This window comes from Python bivittatus, unplaced genomic scaffold (genome assembly GCF_059951505.1).
Source record: "Python bivittatus isolate LINGU-HERP-01145 unplaced genomic scaffold, Pbiv_v1 ctg000850_np1212, whole genome shotgun sequence".
In the NCBI taxonomy this organism is placed as follows: Eukaryota; Metazoa; Chordata; class Lepidosauria; order Squamata; family Pythonidae; genus Python; species Python bivittatus.
This window is the reverse complement of record NW_028277112.1, coordinates 33,124,553-33,148,700: the sequence shown is the minus strand read 5'-3', so window position 1 is coordinate 33,148,700 and position 24,148 is coordinate 33,124,553. Positions and strand designations below refer to the sequence as shown.

The window sequence follows — 24,148 nt, the reverse complement described above, 5'->3', positions numbered from 1 at the left end:
GAGATGAACATGAAGTCAAAGGGGGTGGGAAAATCAAGAATTTTGCAGATGAGTGGTACATTTCAGCCAGTTGCAATTTTAAAAGAAAATAAACGTCTATTAATTTTCAGTACAGAAAATGTTTTCCGCTCACTGAGCAAAGGCCAACTGTTTTTAAGGAGCACCTTTGCAATGATTCTGCAACTCACTTTCACCTTAAAGTATGAATTAACCCTAGACTGGTTCAAGTACTATTTAAATAAAATGCACAAGAACAACCTTGTTTGCAAAATGGCGTACCAATATTACATACATTCTGTGGGTGGATTAACAGATTAAATCTGTTTTACATGTTTTAGGATGTACTCACAAAATGTAGCACTGAGGAAACTGTTGTTTTTCAATATTCAAATGTTTATGTTAAAAGCATGGCATTTTTAACCAGTTATGCTTTTTTTTTCTAACCCCAATAAAAACAAACTTATCATACCCATTTAAAGATATAGCACAACCCATCACAAGGGCTTATACTGGCAACAGCTTCCTAAACAAAGATCCCTAGACAGAAGGTTGTTCTGACTAAAATGATGAGTCTGACCTTTCATCGAGGAGTCTTTTTCAATACTATTGACATTGATAATGTAATACAAAAAAGCTTTGAGATGTTGGTGTAATATCCAGTTTAAAGAAGCATTTGAGAAAGGTCATGAGTACCTTTTAGTGAAGGACAAAAGAATCTGGTGATAACGAAATGAGATAATGAGAAGGCTTGTAAGTGATTCAATCACAAGAAATTAGAATGAGCTTTTTTAAGTAACATGGAACATAACCAAATAAATTCCAAAAATGGTGTTTGTATTTACAAAATCAAAATAAAATTAACTTACGTTAGTGGAACTGAATATGCTTTTGCCTGCCTTTTACTTTTAAGGGCACGGAGCTTGTCCCCTTGTGTTACTGTGTGTGTTTCTTCTTCATCACTGTACTGTAAATAAATGGTAAGCCATTGAAATTATTTATAACAAATCTTCCAAGTCTTACTATTGAAGAATCATATTTAGCACAGTACCTGATAGGGATGGATTGTTTTACCCCAGTGATAACAGATCTTACAAGTGTTCTGAGCATTTTATTTTAATTTTTGTTAATGCAGCTGTCAAATCAGTAAGACAAAAGGTAAACCTGAGCAGCAGAAAAGAGGCATTTCGGCAAAAAATACTATTATGCCTATACTTCCCTTGCAGAATGTCCTTTCAAACAGGCTCATCTGTTCATTATTCTCTCTACTCTTGGAATGCTTAACAGGAACAGAAATACGGAACAGCATACAAATGAATCCAACCACTCTTGCTTTATTATACCCACATTTAAAAAAAAACAGTCCTAAGATTTCCAACAGCACACCATGCGGATGATTACCGGTTCAGAATCTTTTCTGCTGGCATTCTGATTTTTTGAATCATTAATTGAAATGTCATCTACTCCTGAAACGATTTTTGTAACTGCAAGCTTCTGAGTCTTCTTTAGCTTTGAACGGAAAATATCACCTTCCAGCCAAAGTTCTGACTGTTTCCTATAATAGAGAGAAAATGAGTTAGAAACCAGCTAAATTCAATTTATGACCATATTTATAATTCAAATCAAGTCATTTCAGTATGGGACATTAATAGTTGCACGGGCACTGATACAGCATCAGTTCTACTTCTAGCACTGTATGCTTCTTAGAAATCATACGATGCCTCTCCTGGGTTGCATACAACTATTTCTATCGTCTATCTGGAGAAGGGCTCTCACTCTAACAGAAGTGTCTGCTAATGGAAAAGGCCATGACTGTCACTCATCCTCCTTCCCTACGTAGCTCTTTGTGCCTCTTCCAAAATGTTGAGCTATTGGGACACTATTGAGAGGCAGCCCGGTGGGATGCAGAGAGGCTCAGCAAAAACCACCTTCATCCCTAATCAGCAGAAACATGGCGCTTGTGGGTAAAAAGACCTACCAGGAAAGACAAAGGCACACCTAATGAAACTCGTAATTTTGAAAACAAATGCTAAATTTTACTTTTATGCATTAATGGATTGGCTTTCAAAGAGAACAGGTTTAGTGAGCACAACTGACCATTTGGAATCATACACTTGGAACTATAGATCTAATTTAGGCTAACATACTGACTAAACTATGATCTTATTATGCATGGTAAATCATAATGCCTTTTCCCTTTTGTGCTAAGTTATAAATCATGATGTAGAAATCACAATGACTGGATTCATATAACTTGTTAAGCCACAAATAGACAAACAACATTGTGGGTTTAATATAATGCGTGGACCCAGCATTTTTAACCTAATAAAGTAAAAAACATTCAGTCGCTGAATAGATATGGGCAATTCTGACTAACAGCAGCAACTGCAGGTTGTTTGTAATGCAGTGTCTCATTCCATTCAGATCTTAAAGTGATAAGAATGATCAATGTCCTTAAAAAGCAAACAACTAGTAACTCTCTACCTGGCTATATGGTTGAAACATACAAACACATACAATGATATATATAATATACACAAGTAGTCCTTGTTTAGCGACTGCCTTTTTTCAGTGACCATTTGCGTTACAATAGTGATGAAAAAGTAACTTTATGACCAATCCTCACATTTACAACCTTCGCAGGTCTGAAAAGCAAAGGAAAGCTGAGGTAAGATCATAAGCACAGTTGCAGTTTCTCTTAGCAACCACTTCACTTAATGACCAAGTTGCTGGTCCCAATTGTAGTCATTAAATGAGGACTACCTGTATGTGGGTACACCAACACCTACCTACTATGTATGTATGCATGAAAATAGGACAACTATTATACATTTGAGTGAAGCTAGGGCCTAGGGTAGCTTTCTTTAAACCTGGTACTTTCCAGATATGATGAACTGTAATTCCTTTCATCAATGGTCAGGCTAGACCACATATCTGGAGGACACCAGATTAGAGAAGTCTGGCTTGGGTACAGCAAACTACTACTAGATTTAACACTTAATCATCCTGCTATTACATACATGCATACATATTTAAATGTATACCTACTCCAACAAGAAGTGCTGCTGAGCTCCAATCACAGAGCCAGGTCTACAAATTCTAATCCAGGCAACAGTTTCAGCAGCAGTCATCCTGTAATGCTTCATAATGTAACAGGCTATAAGTGTACCAGTTCTGCCAAGTCCAGCTGTATAAAAACACAAGGAAATTTACTTTTATTTGGGTTTTAATAAGGAGGCCTTCAATTAAAAATTTTAAAAATAGGACAACCTCAAAAACTGTTGTTCAAAAAGCTAAGGGGGTTGAATTTGCTAATAGGAAAAAATCCTAAAAATCTTTGTTAAGCCAATTCAAGATGACAAAAACAATATGCAACATTTGGGGGGTTTCGAAGTTTTTCATAAGCAGTATCCTGGATCTACTCTATGTTATCACTCATTTATGCCGATAATTTGAGTTGAAAATACTTGGAGCAATCGCATGCAGCCCACTGGAAAATTAGGCTTTTAGTGGCACATATTAACATTTCATAACCTGTCTCAAGCATATTAGATTAGCATGCTTTCATACAGATAATGGCAAAGACAGGGTCATCAGATTTGTAGCAAGAGGCCACAGTAGTTGTAGCTTAAGACAGAATAACCTCTTCTATCCTAAGAATGAGAAAAAAGTACCCTCTAGTATAAGTAGTTTCAGCTTTTTGAGTGAAATGACCTAATTTTGATCAAGCCAATTAAAAATACATTCTGAGGCAGTATTCAGGTAACCAATTCTGATGAGTTCCTCAGGGGTTGGTAAGACATGTTGTAAACACAGTTATAAATATAAATTATTCATTATATTTGTTATTAAATTATGTATTATAATGTATATTTATTAGTATTTATTTATTAATAATTAATCATTTATTTGGAAAAGACCCTGATGCTGGGAAAGATTGAAGGCAAAAGGAGAAGAGGACGGCAGAGGGTGAGATGGTGAGATAGCATCACTGAAGCAATGAGCATGAAACTGAGCAAACTCAGGGAGGCAGTGAAGGACAGGAAGGCCTGGCGCAATATGGTTCATGGGGTCACGAAGAGTCGGACATGACTTAATGACTGAACAACAAAAAATCATTTATTAGTAATGATTAATTAGTTATTAATAAATACTAATATACATTATAATACATAATTTAATGTGTATTTATAAATTAAAAATATAAATATATAAAAGGTTCGACAGGTAAGGCATGTTAAGGACCCTGTCGGCTAGAGAATTTCGACTGGTGGGTTCTAGGAGAGTCTTTTCTGCCGTTGCCCCCACCCTGTGGAACATCTTGCACCTTGAGGTGAGACTGGCCTCCACTCTTCACCTTCCGGAAGAGCATCAAGACCTGGGTCTGTCAACTGGCACTGGGACCCAATGGGGGTTCACAGTACTGGGGGTGATTGGTGGCTTGAGGACACACTCTGCCTTTTAGCTTTGTATACTTTTGTAAAGATTTTAATAGCTTTTTTTATCACTTGTAAACCACCTAAAGTCACTTATACAGTGAGATGGACAGCATATAAATTTGATTAATAAAGTAAATAAACAGACATTAATTTTCCTTTTCCTTTTATTTCTGTAAATGTGTACTGGTATAGCTTTTAATTGTATATCTATTTATTGTTTTAATATGTTGTGAGCTACCCAGAGTCCCCCACTGGACGGAGATGGGCAGGGACAAGTTTAATAAATAAATAAAATAAATTATCTGAATTCATCACTTTTATACCTTTGCAATGAACTGCTATAGCACCTTCAGCATTCTCACAAATGTTCAGAAATGCTTTGATGATAGCATCATTAGGTATACTTCCATCAGCAAAGAAGAGATCATAATGGTCAAACCCTGCATCTTTAAATCTTCTAGAATCATACATCTTTTTATTCAGGCGGATTACAGTGGTAACATTATGTCTTCTGAAGTATGGAAAATAGGCCTCAGGAGCATGATGTGGATACCCTTGAAGGAAAAAAGCACATGCAGAAAATTATGTCAAGTACAACTCACTGGAAAAAGAGCAATCAAATCTATACAAGGCTATTTTCCTCCCTCAAATATTCATTCTGATAATTAATGATTACATTAAGGGAATCTTCTGCCCTAAATCTTGGGCAGCTGCAGCTACTAGATTAACCAACAGTCTGATTCGGTATATGGTAGTTTCCTACAGCATGTCATAATGTTCTTTGTCATTTAAACATACCATTTTCAATTCTACTTCTTGAGTGAGGTCCGCTGAAGGCAATGATTTTTTTGGGTATTATCCAATTGAAGTCTCCATTTTCTGCCCTCTGTTAAGAAAACAACACAATTTTCACTTCATTTCTGACATATCCTTAGCATTAGATTGTATCTGTTTTGGTGAACAAAGCGAAGGTTTTGTAGTGTTCAAGAATATATACTTCCAATTTCATCTGGGACTATAGACCACGTGCTATCACACATTTGATCTTAGCCAAAAGGCTGAGAAGCCACCTCGGTCTGTCATGTGAGTTTTAAGTGTACCTAAACATATTTTGGTTACTTACTTTCTCCACTCCACTCCACTTATTTAGATTTAAAAAAAAATTCAAGAGTTGTAAGTAATGCATGCCAATTTTATGCAAATGTAGTCTCAACAGTAACTGTAAGTAGTTACTAGAAAAGTGAATGATGCCTACCTCATAATGTTCATATTCATCTACATCAAATGTATTGAAATCAAGGAAGCCATACTGCAATGCCTAAAATCCATAAGAGAATGAATTTAACATGTAGAAACCTGGTAGGGTAGATGATAAACATGTTCTTTCTAAATATTTTATTTACCAATCATCAGTATAGTAACTTCTCTTACTTAAATACTCCTACCAGAAGCCTTCCAGATGAGCTGTGCATCAACTTCTGTATTCTAGCAAGCATGGTAAATTCAAATCCAACACACCCAATCCAAGTTGGAGACTCTGAACACTTAAAAAGCGTTTTTTAAGAGCTATTACTGCTTAAATGCTATTCAGCTTTACAATGAAGCTTTTATCACAGAAGTTAAATGCAGACAGCAGACACTCTAACTGGACCATGAAAATATTGAGGGTCAGAATGCTTGAATAATATAGAATGGAACTCAGAGGCAGGAAAGGTGTCCACAGAAGATTTGAGGGGGTCTTCTTGCATATTCACTCCTGGAACTATCTCAGAATTTGACATCTCCCTGAATTGTCTAATTTCAAAGATAAAATTTCTTCAGGATTCCAACAGTTGAAATAAAGAATAGTCTTTATATATTACACTAACCTGAAATGTATTTTACTAACCTTATTTATTGCATGGAAACAGTCAAGCAAAGTTAGATGAAAACTGCAGGTACCAAATGCAGCATCCCTGTAAGGAGTATATATATGAGCTCAAATTCAGTTTGCAAGACAAAACAGCTGATGTTTTTCATTTGCCTATACTTCTGTATACTCATTTTCATTACATCAACACTAAGTGGTTTAATAAGGACTGAAAGACCACCAGCTGTTCTCCAATTCTTTAGCATCCACTTATTGCTTTTCTGGAATGTTATACTGAACTATTATGCTAGAGTTGACTTGTAAATAAGGCTGTTAAAATGATAAAATCTGACACATCAAAGAGCAACAGTAGTAAAGCAGTGCACATAATGGGCATAACCTCTATTCAATGGCATTTTTAAGTGCAGACCTTTATTAAGGCTGCTGATCCAAAAAGAAGAAACAAATTCCATTCCACCAAGAGGTGGAAGAGGGAGAGAAGAAAATGGGTACCATCTATCATCTTGAGAAACAGTTCCATCAGACTTTTCCATCATCCAAACCCATTCCATCAGCAGGAAAACAGATTTAATAGCCTTGTAATATTAAGAATTCATATCAAACTATTCCCCTTTTCCTTTTCCCATCCCATCCTTTTACCTGTTGGAGTTGTATCTTTTAGAGTGTATGTTTGAGAACAGGGAGTCTCTCTTTTTACAGACCTGAGTTCAAGTATTACATAAGGTCACAATGTGTTTGTTTGATATATATTTTAAATTTAACATGAGGTGCTAAGAGGGTTGCCAAATAGTTAACTGTCTTATAGCAATAAGCTAATTTGAAATAATAGCTTACATTTTGCTTATTCATTATGCTAAGCCATGGGTGCAAACTGCAATTAGGGGGGGACTGATTATTTATGGTTCTCTCTCTTGTTCTTAGTTACTTTTGTTCCTTGCCAAGTTCACAGAAAACACACACACACAAATTAAGAATTAAATTAACAAGGTATAAATACTTTGCTCATCTGCAAGACTGCATATTTATGGAACAGCTACTCAACTGCAGCATAAGAAATACAGCCACTATAGAAAACCTTAATACAATATATGGAATTCAACTCCCTGAATCCCACGGCTAAAATAGCCATTGCTAAGAATACTAGGAGTTGAAGTTCACATATCTCAAAATTCCCAAGGTGAACAACACTGATCTACATATTCCAAAGGGTCAGGGGATCAGTGTAAAAATTTTTTGCATACTTTTATTTACCTGAAAGGAAGATAGGACACATTTCCAAATAATAAATGCCTGTACACACTTTCTGGAGATTCCCTCAGGTATATTATCTGTTTCAAGAAAGAAAACAAAAAACAGTCTTAGGGAATTTTAAGGAATTCATGATTAAATTATCTGTATTTCTACCCCCTAAACAAGCAAGACACACAGTTGGAGAATAGAACTGAAAGTACAACATATTGGCCAGCATGAAGGCAGTAATAAGGTAACTGAAATTGAACAAAAAGTCATACAAATAAGAATACTTTCCAAGCTCCATAAAGTGTCACTGTAGGAAATCTACAACTCAAAATTAGTTACTCATTCTTTTAACATTCACTTCCCAAGCCAGAAACATGCTTCAAAAAACTAGTTATTTCATACATGAACAAGAATGGTTAAATCAAGGTCTGAAGAAGCACAACAACATTCTGGCACTTAAGCAGCCAGATCCAGGGTTGTAATTATTTGGTAACTATTAATGCAATCATTTGGGTGCTACTTTATATAAATTGCTTTTACCAGTACCTGAATACTCAGAGGAAACTGCACCACACTCATACTACATTTTATTAGCCCAAGAGTGACATAGAACTCCCACCAGTCATAAAGGATTTGATTTCCATTAATTCTATCTGTATTGTTTACTTAAAAGTACAATAAACAGAAGACTTCCAGCAACATGTTAAAGACTTTATATTGTACTGTGATTACTTAATCACTCCCCATCAACCCAGGTATTCATATCACCCATTTAACAGTTAACTATTAAAAATAAAATAATAAAATCACAGATACCTACTCTGATTACTAAAAAATTAAAGCAAGAAAAAGACAGCTCAATGATTAGCAATTACTAACAAATTTCAACCCCAATTTTAGGCTAAAAACATTCTAAAAACTAAGTAATACAAATTTTCTTTCTCCCAAAATGTCTGGATTCTCCTAGGAGGTGAAATAAAGGCTAAAATTATAGGTGAAACATAATTCTATGGCTCCAAGTCTTTATTATCCAATTAGCATTCCCAAGACAATATAGCTGTACACAAAGTAATTATCCATTACACAGATTAAAATGGCAGGTCCTGTTTCAAGAACATCCAAATTTTGTTTTGATGAATAGATGCTATGCTCTCATGAACACAACTAGCTATTATCACAAAACTTGAAGGAGAGAGTCACAGGCCATGTTAATTAATATAGTTAATGTAAGAGATCAGCTTCAAGAAAATTTAGTAATTAGAAACTGCACTGAAAAACTATACTGACAATAACTACAAAATGTTAATGTTAGTATTTCAAATACAAGGAATACTCAACCTTAATACTTCAAACACTTAACCTTTACATAAATGTAAAACACTTTGTAGAAACATGCAAGCAGATCAGCATTCATATAAAATGGGGGTGGGGAATACTTTATAAAATAACATCATTTCCAAACATCAAATTTCAAGAGTAATAGTTTCATTTGACCTCCTGGCTAGAAATTTTGAGGACTAGATTGAAAAGGTTGCCCTAAGATGAAAATATACCTTTCATTCCAACTGTATTCTACAGGTGGTCCTTGCTTAACGACCACTCATTCAGCAACTGTTCAAACTTGTGATGGCGCTGAATGAGTGGTACTTACGATTGGTCCTTGGAAGTTCTGGCCATTGCATTGCCCCTGTGGTCACATGATCATGATCCAGATGCTCAACAACCAGCCCAGATTTCAGAATGTCGCAGTGTCCCACGGTCAAGTGATCATGATTTGCGACCTTCCCTGCCGGCTTCCCACAAGCAGAGTCAGTGGGGAAGCTGGCAGGAAGTCAGAAGTCACAATCATGTGAGGTCCTCACTTAACAATGGTAACTGGGGATTGCCATTGCTAAGTGGCGCGGTCATGTGATGTTGCCCTTCATGACCATATTGCGGTGACAGAATTTCTGGTCCCAATTACTGTGGCTAAGCAAGGACTACCTGTATTTCCTTTACTAGCATGTTGGGCTGCATAATTTGTAGCCCAGAAATGGTGTGTCCCCCACCCCACCCAAAGCTATTTGAAAACCCTTTTGCCAATTCTGTTGAGTAAATTAAAATGAGTGATTTTAATGTCAGATGCAGCAGGAACATAGACGAGGAAGAATTAGTGTGGTGTAGTGGTTAAATTGCTGCACTAGGGGTGGGGAAACAACCTCATCTGGAGAAGGTCACTGGATGACTTTGGGCCAGTCACACTCCTTGGCCTATCCTGCCCATGGGGAAAAAAGAACAGGGAGCACTATGTACATCACTTGAATTCTTGAAAGGAATGCGGTATTTAAATCTAATAAAATATATTTCTGAGAAAAAAATGTGATGATTTCCAAGATGTTGGTTTTTATAACTACCTTCTTACTCCTCCAAGTAGGTGCACTGCAGCACATTCTACAAGACTTATACACAACCTTTAATTTATGGTATAGTTAACACAGCCATTCAGTTCTCTTCAGACTTCAGAATGTTGTATTTTTCATAACACAACATGCAAGGTTAGATGAAGTATCCCTTTCACACTGATGGTCTTTCTACAGCACATAACTCCTATGCTCCACAGCAAATCTGAGTGATCTGTATCCAGGAAGAATGCGAGTACACATATTCATATATTCCAGCTGTAATGGAATTATGATTGCTGTTCCTTTTCCTTCCAGGCGCAAAACAGACGAAGATGGTGCTCAATCCTGCTGTATTCACCATGCTGGATAAATGCAATTAACTTGCAAAATGCAGTCTTATACTTCCTCTCCCTAGAGACAAGCAAAGCTGTACCAAGCAGTACTACATTCTCCACTTAGGCAAATATAATGGATGCAATTAAGAAAAATTCGTTCCTTGGATTCTACTTTTAAAAGACAGTAAACTACTTTTAAACAGAAAGGAGAATAAAACACTCTCATCTTGGTTCTGTAAGGAGGATTATAGTTTCTGAGAGGAAGACAGAGGACATTTACTATTAAGAAAATATGAGAGAATAGTATAGTACATACAGGTAGTCCTCGAGTTACGATTGCAACTGGGACCAGGATTGCTGTTGCTATGTGATGCGGTCAAAAAGTGCGATGTCACATCATTGCAGAGGGTGGGGGAGGTTCTGGGAGGCCTGGTGCAGGCCACCTGTGAGTCAGGAAGGGGGGGCGTGCAGGTTGCATGCAAGCGTAGCTAGACCTGGGAAGGAGGGCGCTGGTGGGTATGTACGTGTGTGCAAGTGAAAACCGGAGAAAGAGGTGTGGGGTGTGTACATGCAAGCACAAGGAGAACGAGTGCAGGGTGCGCATGTGCGTGCAAAGGGAGGCCAGGAAAGAGGGTGCGAGGTGTGTCCTTGCATTTGTGTGAGTGCAGGGAGGCTGGAGAAAGAAGGCACAGGGTGTATGCGAGTGAGCGCAGGGAGGCTGGGGAAAGAGGGTGCAGGGTGTGTGAGAGTGCAGAGAGGCTGGGGAAAGAGGCCATGGAGTGTGTATGAGTGAAGGGGAGTGGTGGTGTGTGTGAGGGAAGAAAGGCGGGAGTGGGCTTACCTGAGCAACTTGCAACCTTCCCCAACAGCTTCCTCATTGACTTTGCTTGTGGGAAGCCAGTAGGGAAGGTTGCAAATTGCGACCATGTAACTGTGAGACGCTGCAATTGGTTGTAAGTGTGAGCTGGTTGGCAAGTGCCCAAAGTTTGTTCACATGACTGTGGGGGCACTGCAACAGCAGGAACTTGGAAGACCAGCCATAAGTCCTTTCGTTCAATGCTGTTATAACTTAGAACAGTCACTGAATGAATGGTCGTAACTTGAGGACTACCAGTAAATTAAGAAAGACATGGATTATAGCTGAAAAACAATTCTTGCATTTCAATAGTTAGCTTCTTTGAAATGCTCTATATTTTTTTAAAAATAGTATTTAATATTCTTTTAAACATTGATTTAATGTAATCAAAACTAACATTTACTATGAAGAAGATATTTCATCCCAATTTGTATTACACATGATGCTCACAGTCTCCTTCCCAGATACTGATCAGTCCATACTTATTTAATTATAACAATGTTTTAGCAATGGATTCCACCAGTTTAATCACTGACAATCATTAATTGTTATACAGCTTTTATTTTTTTTCCACAGCTAGGTGTAAGCAATACAAAACTTCAGAACAAGTTTTGCTTTAACAGCACTGGATTAATCTGCAATACAAATCTATATATATTCACAATTCTCCTTGTGTGATACTAAGAAACAGAATCCTTATTTTCTTCTGACATTTATCTGAAGATTCAGTACAGGCACAATGAGAGCTGGCTGCAATCATATTAAAAAAATTAAGAACAGGTCGTGGATTTCATTTTCTCTCCCCCAACCTAGGAGTGAATTCTTCCAGTCAATTACTTTTAATATTGATGGAGATGTAACACTGAATTATTGTGAAGGAAGGATCTTGAACTCAAATGAAGGAAGTAAGCACCCGTAACCAGGTTAACAGTTGGGTAACAGTTTGTCTGCAGCATCCAAAGTAGCTTATTTATAGAATATATGTAAATCTCTGTTACTCATATTCTGGTTGAAAACATGCAATGAAGTTGAATTAAAGTTAAAACAGCTGCCCTGAAGTGTAGGAGAGAGGGAGACCTGTAAAGTTAAGCACATTTTTAGGAAAAGCAGAAATCAAGACCTGCTGGTCTAAGGACAGTTTAATTCTCCAGCAGTTTACTTTATTTAAAAAGCACCTTTTCATAAGTTTATAAAAAAGAAAAAAAAGAGGCTATCCTTACAAAAGTCACAATCGTAAGCCGGTGAACAAACATTAACTTATCAATTAATGCAAAATTAAAGGCAACAGAAATTTCTTAAACCATGTAAAAGGGAAAAAAAAATCTTTTCAGTGGAAAGTAAAACTTGACAATTAATATGCGATAAAGACAAGGTAATATATCATCCCTTGGATAAAATACACACAAGAGTATTGTATGAAATACACAATCAGAGAGAAAGAGAACATTGTAAGAAGCAAAAGAAAAATGCCAGCAGCCACATAAAATTTGAAAAACACATTTTAAAAAAATAAAGAAATGCCTATGAAAACCTACACACTGAACATGAAACATACTTCTGGCATTACTTTTTATGCATTAACCTAGAAATTAAAACTGATTTTAATGGCATATATTTAATTTCATCTAGTTTCAAACTACTAATGGGAAAGAAATTAAATATTTGAAAGCTACATCAGAGATGATGTTTCTGCTTCAACAGCGCCATCTAAAACAGGGTTATAACTAGAAATGTTGAAACCTAGGAAGGATTTTTAGGAAAAAAAAAAAAAAAAGGGAGCACAAGAGGTGAAGGAAACTGCTTACCCTGAAGGAAGAAGATGAGAAAATAAAGTACACAGAGATGAGTCCTGGAGAAGATCACCTGAATTACAGCAATTCTTGGGGGTAGGACCCAAGAACGGTTGCCCTCCAAACATAATTAGTGCCAAGCCTGAGAAAAAGAAACACTGTTACTAAGTTAATGCAGGGTTGGGAAGGAAGAAGTGAGATGGAGGCAGAAGGCAAAGAAAGAAGAGGAGGACAAGACATACAGAAGCTATTTCTAAATTAAGACACGTAAAGGGAAACAGAAGAAAGGACATTCTCTGTTAATCCTTGTAATATTAGTAGACTGAAAACATCTACTGCAGAAGTTTAGTGTGATAATATGAAGAATTCTAAGTTTCTTCCCACACAGTGCTCCCTTTTAAGACAAAATTGGCATATTAGTGTTCAGTTAAACAAAATGAAAACCATGGCATCTTATTTCTAATTGCTACTTCTATTCATTTCCTCAAAATTTCCTATATGCCTTTCCAGCAGCACAAGTCCAAGTTTATACATTCTAATTACTTCAGTACCGCTCTGTATATAAGAAATGTCAATGTTATATAGAGATGAGAAATGTTTAGAAAAGACTCAAAACCAGATTACTAAGAAAATCTACAGGGTCTTAAGGAATTTTGCAATCCCTTTATGTTATTTCAAACACTTTCTTCTCCTGCAGAATTTTACATAGTTAAACATTTTCTGTGTATGAAATTCTTACTGAATGTGGTAGGAAAGTAAAGGACTTGACAGGATTTAACAAAAAATAGGTGTGTCACCAGGAAGACGAGAAACATCCATAAAATAAAAATCCCTGTCATTACAATGTTTTATAACCTTGATGGAGCAGAAAAAGCAAGCAGCACTCTTTTGGTCCCGCATACACATTTTCATAAAGTGTTATTGATAGCGTTATGAAAAAAACACACTTTAGGCTTCATCTTCTTTGCCCAAGTTTACATGTGATATTCTAAACTGGGCCCCAAAACCAATTAAACATATAAGAGCCACTGACCTCAAAGCTTATCTAACTTTCTCTGAATTGTGTAATAAAGGATGAGTTTGTACGGAACTGTTTATTTCTAAAATTAAACTTAAAAATATATTTTATAATTGTGATGCACTATAAAACCTGAAAATATTATTTTGACAGTTATATTTTGAGGAACACAATAACAATTAGAAAAAATGCATTTATTGTAATACATTACTGAAAGAATATACTAAATGGATTTTAAACAAAATTACCATACTACCAAAAGATTTATATAAACTCTTGTAAAACCTATTGTAAAAGATATCCAATAATATTAGCTATACTACATTAGGTGCTTTAAAATATTAACATTCAATTGATAGCCACTAGATGAGTTATTAAATTCAATGCTATTGTAACCCAGGTAATTTACACCAGAACTTGCACTGTAAAAATGGTTAAAAGCTCTGTACCAACAGAACAGAGTATGTGTAGCTCAGGGTTGAACTGTGGAGTCCTTGGGGTTCTCTGAGCTTGGTTGTTTTCTTGCAAAGGTTTCATTACCCGGCTAGGTAACATCTTCAGTGCTAGAAAGGAATGGGGTTTGCTCTCTGTTTATATATAGCGGCTTGCCTCCGCCAGTGTTGGTGTCTCCCCCCCCCCCCAATTCCTTGATTAGGGTATTGTTTGCTGCTAGATTGTATGTCTGGTGATACTCTTGGTGTTAATCTCTGCTTATCTGGGTGATGATTGCTGGTGAGGAGCTGTTCTGGTCTTTTGTTTCCTTTTTATTGTCTCTTTTGATTACTGTGTAGATGTTGTTTATCTCTATGTGCCTTTTGATGGCTATCTTCTCTGAATACCAAGCTTCCAGGAAATCCCTCACATTTTTGGATTTAGCTTGGTCTAAGATGTTGACAGTTTCCCAGGTGAAACTATGGTTATGTCTGTCCATGTGTTGTGAGATTAAGGAGTTTTCATCATGTCTTCTGGATGCGCTCTGCTAGCCTTCTGCCTGTCTGTCCTACATAGTGGTTAACATAACTCTTCATATTTAATATTCCTTGCAATCTTACTAAAGGTTTTCAAACATCTAACCTCTACAAACATCTAATACAACTTCAAACACAGACTAGAATTGCAAGGCTATTAACAACCATCACAAGTTCTTTGAAAAAGAGATTTAGCATTGAGCAATATGATTATTTCTATCTTAAATACCACTACTTCCATCCTTAAGGGCAACAGCCACAGAGCACCAGAATTCAAAAATAAAATATAATCCAGACTATTCATTCTTATCCTGTATAGTCTGCCCAAGGCATTTGGGCCTTCAACTTGAAAAGACCAGATCAATTGATTGATCTCTCTCTTTCTCTCTTACACAGACGCGCAGACAGGGGGAAATAAATTTGTAAAAACATTTTTTTAAAGAAGAGGAAATTCCTGTTTGGAAAGGCATTATATATCAAGATAATGTTGATATGAGTAAGAAAAATCACAAGATTTTAATTATATCGTCAGCTAAATAAACATGCAGATATTTTATATGAATAAAACCACTGGTTTGAAGAAAAATGTATTTTGTTTTAAGATGTTACACATATGTGTAACATTTTACACCTTATAATACATATATTACTTATCCTAGTAAAGGTATTTTATTGTGTGCACAAAAGTGAGAAAACCTCTAAGAAAACTGCAGTTCAAGTTTTCATGTTACATAAAATGTACTATCCAATTAATTTATATCAACATTCTAGTTGATTAAACTATTTTAAAACAATCTTTTTGGATTAACTAATCCAGCCAACTAAATATTTAAATTCTTTTTAGAGTATCAATTCTGAGAAATCTATAGTACATTTGGAATTGCAATGAAAACAGATGAGGCTATACTTCTGTTAAAATAAAGATGATTTTATCCACATTCTTCTGCTATAATAACAGAGTGATAAATCAGCTTTGACAATGTTAGATGTTATAAATTAGAGGTGGACAAGCAATGGCGCAATGGCTGCGTACAGCTCTCATTAACAAAGCCCCAGAGCATTCCCAGTTCACATAAAAACACTATTTTATGATTGCATGATTTCTTCTATTTAAATCTTACAATCCACCCCAAATCAACCAAAACTAGCCTCTTGGGTGATATTATAATGTCACAGATCAAGTCAGTGAGGCCCAAAAATAATTAATAGAAAAAGGATTCCGCCCTCCTCAGTTGCTAGCAACAACGGAATTGGACTAGAAGAATGTCTGTGTACTGCAGGACAATTAAATAAGCAAGTGTGAATAGTGTGATTCTCTGAATAAAAACTCTGCGCTACACTGCACAATAATAACATACTAGATTGAGTTGAACAATGCTGCATCCACCATATGGCTCTCAGGAGCAGTCTTCAAAACCATGACACCAATCTCCCTTCATGGATAGGAGAAAATAATTATGATCGCTACTGTCCTTGATCTTACTTTAAGAATGGCTTAAAAAAAGTTTTTGTGTGTTATTAACAAATGCATGGATACCACAAGAACAATTTTATGAAAAATATTAAAATCACAATTCCAAACGCCATTAATATAATTGGTTCACTGAATAGCAAGGACTTTCATAAGGGCTATTATTTTTGGATAATCAGATCAGAATCAGTGGACCACGCCACTTACTCTTCATAAAATGAGTGTGCCTTAACATGTATCCTATACAGGTAGCATGAAAAAAGATCATGATGAAGCAAACATCTTCATGGTCAGGAGCCCACTCACTTTCCCATCCTGCCCTCACTGGTTGATCCCTGCAGTTACATGAATGAAATCACTTTTTACACAAAAATTATAACTACACCCTCTCCTCATTTAGCATTCCAGTGACTTTGTTGTTAAGCGAAATGGTTGCTAAGTGAACATGTGACTGAGAGAAAGAGAGAGAGATGCTGCAAAGATCACTGGTTGCTGCTGTCTCATTCAAATAAAGTTCTCTTGTACAGGGTCCTGTGCTTGATCCATTCCCCGCTCCCCCTTTTTTTTTGCCTCCTTGCAGGGTGAAGAGATTGCTTAAACAAGCTATCTCTCCCTGAGCTGCTTTTCTCTGCAGTACAAATTTCCCTAAAAAGTGCTAACTGCAAGTGGACAAGCTCAGCTCTTTGACCTTAATTAGTTGATTACAACCCTCATGCTGCTGCCTGAAACTGACCAGACCTTAATCACTTTCACACTGAAGACTTTTGTTGTCAGCAGCAGAAAATTTGGTTGTAAATGTCCGCATAGGTCAGAAAATGAATTATTACCATTTATTGCTATTGTATTTGTGGATGGTTGCTTACTGAGGTAGTTGCTAAATGAGGAGTGGCTGTAATTAATAAAGACAGAAATTAAAATAAGGCTGTAATCCCAAACTTGCGTACTTCAAGGCTATCAAAATCAGTGTGAGTAACTTCACAGAAACTACATTTAAGAGTGCTGATACAAAATATGCCATTATTTCTTTTTTTAAACAGTGAATGTCATGGGATAGTGGGCCATGAAACCAAACTGGGATTGCTCTCTCCCACTCTTTATAGCCCCTGATATGCTCACTAGCACCAGGCTTTTCTCCCCCCCCCCCCCCGGTTTGGGAATATGTTTCTAACCCCCCCTTTCTTTCAAACAAGCATTTTGCTCTCCCCCGCTTTATTGCCACTCAGATTGAGTCACCTCTGTGTCTGCCATTTCAAAATCTTCTGTTTTTCAATTCTGTTTTATTTAAATAATTTCTGTAACTTTGAAAATCTAGAGAATGTATACAGAAGCCTTTTGATGAAAGAAAATGAACATAGGAGTATAACTCTTTGACCTTTCAAACACAAAAGAATATGTTTCTACTTATACACTGCATATAAAAGCAGATAACCTGCAACCTATCTCCAACTCCAACGCTGAATAAAAGTCAAGTTTGTGAGCCTTGCCAATTTAGATGTTAAAATACTTACTGTGTAAGACCCTATGAGGAAAGCTGCATTGGCTTGCTTTTTCTGATCCAAACCACAATAATGAACAATCTTCTTCCTTAACATGGTAAAGGACTGCATCAAGAAATGAACAAAGTTATAATTGGACTCCTTGGATTTTAAACGTATTAATTAATGAACTTAAATAGTCCAAATACATCAGATAACATGCAGAGATACTGCATTTAAGAAGTAACACAGTGGCAGTTCCATGACAACATCTACTATAAAAAAAGAACATGGCATTTGGACTCTTATACATAACAAAGAGATAACAAGAGAAAAATTAACATTAGAATTAATATTTTAAGACAGTGTTTCTTAAAGTGTGGTCTGAGGCCCCCTGGAAGCCCCCCCCAGACCCTCTCAGAGGTCTGCAAAATCAAAATTATTTGCCAGATATTAAAGATATTTGCAAACATTTTAAACAATGTAACTCTTCTCATTATTATTTATTTGTTTTAAAAAATAGCATTTTTCCACGAAAAATATTTTATTTATGTTAATATCTAATGGATTTAATATTGTTGTTTTTACATGATTCAATAAATAAACATTTTACAAATACATCAATTTTAATTATTAATATGGTAAATATCAATAAATACAATCCATACAAACAACAGTTCTTTTGGGGTCATCCATAATTTTTAAAAGTGGGAAGGGGTCCTGAGAGCAAAAAGTTTAAGAAGCACCGTTTTAAGCTAATACGTAGTTTAATGAAATAATTTAGAAGGTTCCAACATGCTTGACTGATTGGCTCATTCAATATTTTTGATCAATTCAATTATAGAATGAAGTTATTATAGAACAATGTTTCTCAGCTTTGCTGGTTTAAAAAATCCAATTAATTTACACAGTGGTTTAAGATGTATAATTCTTTTCCTGCCTGTGAGAAATCATTATTCGTTTACAGCAGAAAGGGTGCAACATAACCTAGAACATACAGTGTCCATATCCCTGAAGACATGTATCTACAAAACATCCAGCTCTTAAGGACACTAAATCACTGAAAGCATAATTACCATGAAATGGAGTTTTGCAGAGTAATTTGAATAATATAATTCAAGAATTAGGCCGCCACATAATATTTTAAATTCCAGACTGACAACTCATCATCTGCAAAGTGTTTAATCTCAAGAGTATAGCTATGTGTTGAGTAAGATTTTGAGTTTCATATTTCAATAGAATTTCAAAAGCTGAATACTTTATTACACAGACATCTGCCAAATAGGCTTTTATATTTTCTTTAATATTAGACAGATTAATACTAAGTAATTGGAAGCTGCATGAAACATCTGGAAAATCATTTGAATTGTGTTTTGTTGATACTACTGCATTTTAGAAGTTCCAATGGTTTTCACAATGCCACATATCATGATAGTGTCAACTATGACTGACACTACTGGATACTGCTTTTATACTTGCCTGAAAATAACTGGCTAGTTACCATATAGCTCAGTCAGCTGTTACATGTGATTACTTACAATGAAAAAAAAAGAGATAAATCACAAGCTATTTATTTGTATCATGACACATTTGATAAAAACAAGCACAGTAACTAAAAATTATTTCACTTTCAAAGAAATCATGAAAACTAAGCAGATATTGTTGCTGCTATTTATTCATACATTAAAGCACATCCCCAAAGAATATTGGGACTGTATTTTCAGTATTATGCTTTATATAATAAGTTGACTAAAGTGTGACAGTACTACCATTTTCAGGAACATGAAGAACCATGAATATGGATAAGCTGTTAAAAAAATACATATTAAAGAAATATGCTTCTGTAACTAAAGGCCAGACATTGTTAAGTAACCAGTACAATGCATTCCAGGGAAGGGAGGGCACATCAATCCCACAGTTCAAGTTTCTTCTGCTCCTGATATTACTAGGACTAAGTTTTGTATGTTTGTGTTTCTACCTTTAATCATTAGCCACATTATGAATTCCCAATTATGAATACTCTGAAATAAAAAAAGTAAAACTTATCACACTTATTTTCCCACCCTTCTGGCAAACACATTCTCCTTCACTAGGGTAACAACATGAGTAGCAAAATAAATCTTAAGAGTTTATTACTTCATCTGGGAGGTGGGTATGAAATAATTAAAAGGTGCATACTGGACAAACAGAAAAGAATGTTCACTCCTTCTAACATTTTATAAAGAAACTCAGAATGACCGAACTATTAGATTTTACCTTTAATTTTTTATTTAGCTTGCAACAGTATCTGTAAATCATTGCCAGATTGAGTGGGCCAAAATCTGCATAGAAGCTTGGAAAAAGGGGAGGGAGAAGGAGAAGAGAAGGACAGGGAAGGAAAAAAAAAGACCTTATTGAAACGTCTGTTCAAAAAACCACATTCTCTCCACATGCTCCCACTGCACTGCTTAAATTACAATAAGCAGGCATGATAACTGGCATCGTATTTTCCCCCCAATCTCTTTCTAGTTAACCGTTGAAACACGCTGTAACTATTGGTGGGAAAAAAATTATGCGAGGCTTACATTCATTGTCAAATAGGTCTACAGTGCCTCCTAGATTATAAAGTCAATAAACGGTGAAACCACTTTAGAACTTGTAATACAATATTTTGTAGACACATCTTAGATTAAAAGGTAAAGTAAAGGTGACTAATTCAATAATATACACATAATGTGCTGCAAATAGATTAGACAATTAAGGGTACATATAAGGCTAAAGTATCAACTCACAAAGAGAGCTGATTGATTCAACTCTGCATGATTCATTGATCTGGCCTTGCTTCTCTCTATAAGCCAGTACTCTTGGGGTTCTAACTGATCCAGTTCTTCACTGGATGTAACTGAAGAAGAGCCAACAGATGCGGAGACAAAATCAGACTGCTCATCATGGCTAAATAGGACATTGCCTGTTGTATTTTTAAATACATCTCTACTCTGAACTAACTTTTTAACCAATATTTATGTATTAATTCATTCATAATATTTATAACCTACCCACCATTCAGAGGATCTTATGGCAGGTTACACTGACAGAGAGGCACCATAAGGACAACCAATGTGATTGGACTATGGTTGCTAAATGTGAGATTATAAGTGTGTGTTGTAAGCCGCCCAGAGTCCCCCATTGTGGGGAGATGGGCGGGGACAAATTAAATAAATAAATAAATAAATAAATAAATAAATAAATAAATAAATAAAATTATAAAGCCAGGTCATCATTTGCACCATCTTGAACTCCAGGAGAATACAAAGAAACATATCTATGACTCATGCAGAAACAGAAGACACATATCCTGATTGAAACTTTTATGAATGAACAGATGCTTAAATGTAGGTGCTCTCTTCAGAATTCCAATCAACACATCCATATAAAATAGTTGGGAACAAAGCCAGTCCAAACATGAAATACCTAAGTTAGAATGACTTTATAGTTTTGCTTCCCATTCATGATGGATACATCTTCTGTAAACAATGTGCAAGGAATAACATGAAAATTCTTAGTCAACTAGTGCTATCTAGGGGAAAACAGCTAAGATTATTATTTCACAGCCAAGAAATATCTAAATCTAGGGCAGCATTTCCCAATTTTTTCCTTCAGATCTTTTGTGTTTAACTCCCAGAACTTCCAAAATAATTGGACGGAACTAGAATAGGGAAGACTGCCCTAGAGGAAGACAAATCAACATCTAAACATTTGAGGCACATAGACAGCAATTTCTTTTAAGCTCTGGCAGCCAAAGACCCAAACAACTTGAAAACTAAACAACCATTTCCCCTTAGCACAGTGAAATGTTATGAGAAAACCTTTTAGACAGGTGCATAAAATTGACACCTACATACCAATTCCCCTGGACTGCAAGATTATTCTAATATAATTCAACTGATTCATATCATTAAAATGAATTGAAGTCTCTAGCTTTAACCCAGTAATCTATTTCAACCATCTCAAGGTAAATACGAAATTGTTGCTCACAATAACTCCCTAATGCTATGGTGAGATACCATGGAAAGATGACAGGAAATGTTTTTGAGTCTATCCACCATAAATAGCACTGCAACTCCATTTTCATTTGCAATAATTGCAGTAAAGAAGGCTATAGGTTCCCATATTTAGTGCTTTGGATTGATATTTGTAACTTCTGGAGGATTCTCTGCAGGCCTTTAATGAGAATGCTGCATACCAGTGACGGCAAACCTGGTATACAGCATTTTAGGTGACCCGACAACTATTTTCCCTGCTTGAGTGACCAAAGGAACTGAGTTTGTTTTACTCGTATTTCATTTTTGTAATTATTTGACGTTTCTTTATATAATACATAGCACCACACATGATTGGACTGTATTTTTTTAAATAAATGAATATGTAAAGAATTATTTCACTTTTGTTCAGGGGGTGGCACGCCAGCAGAATCCAGTTAGGCATTTTCCGAATTTTGGACATGCCAAGCTCAAAAGGTTCACCATCACTACTGTACACCAACATAATATCTCCTTCTCTTTATTTCAACTGCTTTTCATTCAGTGATGCACTGTCCAAGCCACTTTTCCCTACTTGGGGCTCTCTAGATGTACTGGATATCCACTGCCATTATTGTTAACCTCTCACTAGAGCTAAGAATTCTAGAACATCTGGTAGGCCACAAGTTTCCCAGTGTAAATTCATGAAATGTGGATCTTTCAAGTATTTTTAGCCACAATAATTAATCAATGAAGCATGCTTAGCCTCCATACTAGAAAATGCACTGCCCAACTGACCTTTTTCGGCTTGGAAACAAAGAAGGAATGGACCTGATTAATACTTGGATGGGATACAATTGCGGTATTACATTAAGTTGTAAGCTAGACTGGGAAGTCAAAAAACATCCTGGAAGAATGCAGTGGCAAATTATTTCCATTTTGCTGTCAAGAAAACTACACGGAAATGTTTATGAAGTCACCAGAAGTAAGAGCTCAACTCAATGGAGACTCTGAGGACAGGGACATTTATCTTTATTTTTCAATTCAACATGAATCATGTTTCTTCAACATGAATTATGCTTCAGATCAGTTAAATGTAATAATGCAAAATATAAAACATCAAGATATTTATACAGTTAAAGAAATAAATATATCAATTTGCTTCCAAGTTTAAACTTTAGAAAAAGATCTTAACATTCTTAAACTCCTGGGAATTTGTTTAAATTTTTGCCTGGTATCTCTAGGAAGAACATCATAAAGTTAAAGACCCCCAACTTAAAATGCTCTTTCCCACTTCCAGCATTCCATTTTTTGGTTCTTGGAAAACACTGATGGATATAGATGCTAGATTCTTGCAGCAATATAATGACTTCTGTTTTAAATAAACTTTCTCTACCTCCATCTAATTTTCATTTATAAAAATGATATACATACTACAAAAGTTTTAAACAAGCTTCAACCAATCTCATAATAAAAATCAAATAGTGTTTGCAAAACAGAGGCTGTGCGTTCTCAGTAGCAGTAAGGAAAGGGAACAAATCACTATTTACTGTGTTCCTTTTATTTAGTCCCAATGAAATGAAGTAAAAATACATTTCCTTATATTAACATCTTATCTTCTTCCTTCCCTTTTCACTGCCACTAATTTTAGCTGCTAATTGTTCCAACTGTATTTTACAAAATTACTTCTTCTGAACTACGCGATGCACTTTGGCACTTCAAGACACTCCCTAGGTTCCTGCCAAGTCCTTCTGACATTTGCTTTTTATTTTAAAAAATTAGGAAAGGAAATAAATATGCGGGGCAACTGAATACTCTACTTTTCAGACAGTTCAGTCAGCTTAAAGCTATCTTTGTAGTAAGCCAGCACATTACTATATTTTGGGAGAGCAAGTATTCTCAGACTGTATTCCTATTTCATCACCTCATTCTTTGCAACCAGGCAATCCCTCTATGTAGAGCCAGTTTGGTGTAGTGGTTAAGGTATCAGGCTACAAACCAGGAGACCTTACGTTCTAGCCCCATTTTAGGCATGAACCAGCTGGGTGACCTTGGGCCAGTCACTCTCTCTCAGCCTAGGACGCAGATAATGGCAAACCACTTCTGAAATCTTGCCAAGAAAACTGCAGGGATTTGTCCAGGCAGTCGCCAGGAGTGAACACTGACTTGAAGGCACACACACATAAAAAACCCTCTAGACAGACTATTTTAATGATGTTCACAGCACTCCAGATATTTTGAGAAACCTGAAAATCTCCTACTTTAGTACATTTTAGTAGTTAAGCATTTCCTATCATGGTACTAGAAAGTA

At 35.9% G+C, this 24,148-nt stretch overlaps 1 protein-coding gene across 9 annotated transcripts in view; it reads right to left on the bottom strand.

Moving 5' to 3' along the window:
* Positions 1–24,148, bottom strand: part of CDC14B (cell division cycle 14B) — a 61,951-nt gene that overhangs the window by 23,506 nt on the left and 14,297 nt on the right. For 7 of the 9 annotated variants that reach the window (XM_088130017.1, XM_007429485.4, XM_007429487.4 and 4 more), the window contains exons 3-12: positions 20,096–20,171; positions 17,873–17,965; positions 7,558–7,634; positions 6,325–6,391; positions 5,692–5,754; positions 5,235–5,322; positions 4,760–4,990; positions 3,046–3,184; positions 1,399–1,552; positions 867–964 (exon numbers count right to left, since the gene is read on the bottom strand). In XM_088130017.1, coding sequence (XP_087986143.1) covers positions 867–964; positions 1,399–1,552; positions 3,046–3,184; positions 4,760–4,990; positions 5,235–5,322; positions 5,692–5,754; positions 6,325–6,391; positions 7,558–7,634; positions 17,873–17,965; positions 20,096–20,171 — 1,086 coding nt within the window. The remainder of the gene's footprint in view (positions 1–866; positions 965–1,398; positions 1,553–3,045; positions 3,185–4,759; positions 4,991–5,234; positions 5,323–5,691; positions 5,755–6,324; positions 6,392–7,557; positions 7,635–17,872; positions 17,966–20,095; positions 20,172–24,148) is intronic. The other 2 variants (XM_088130021.1, XM_088130020.1) reach the window with 1 other exon arrangement.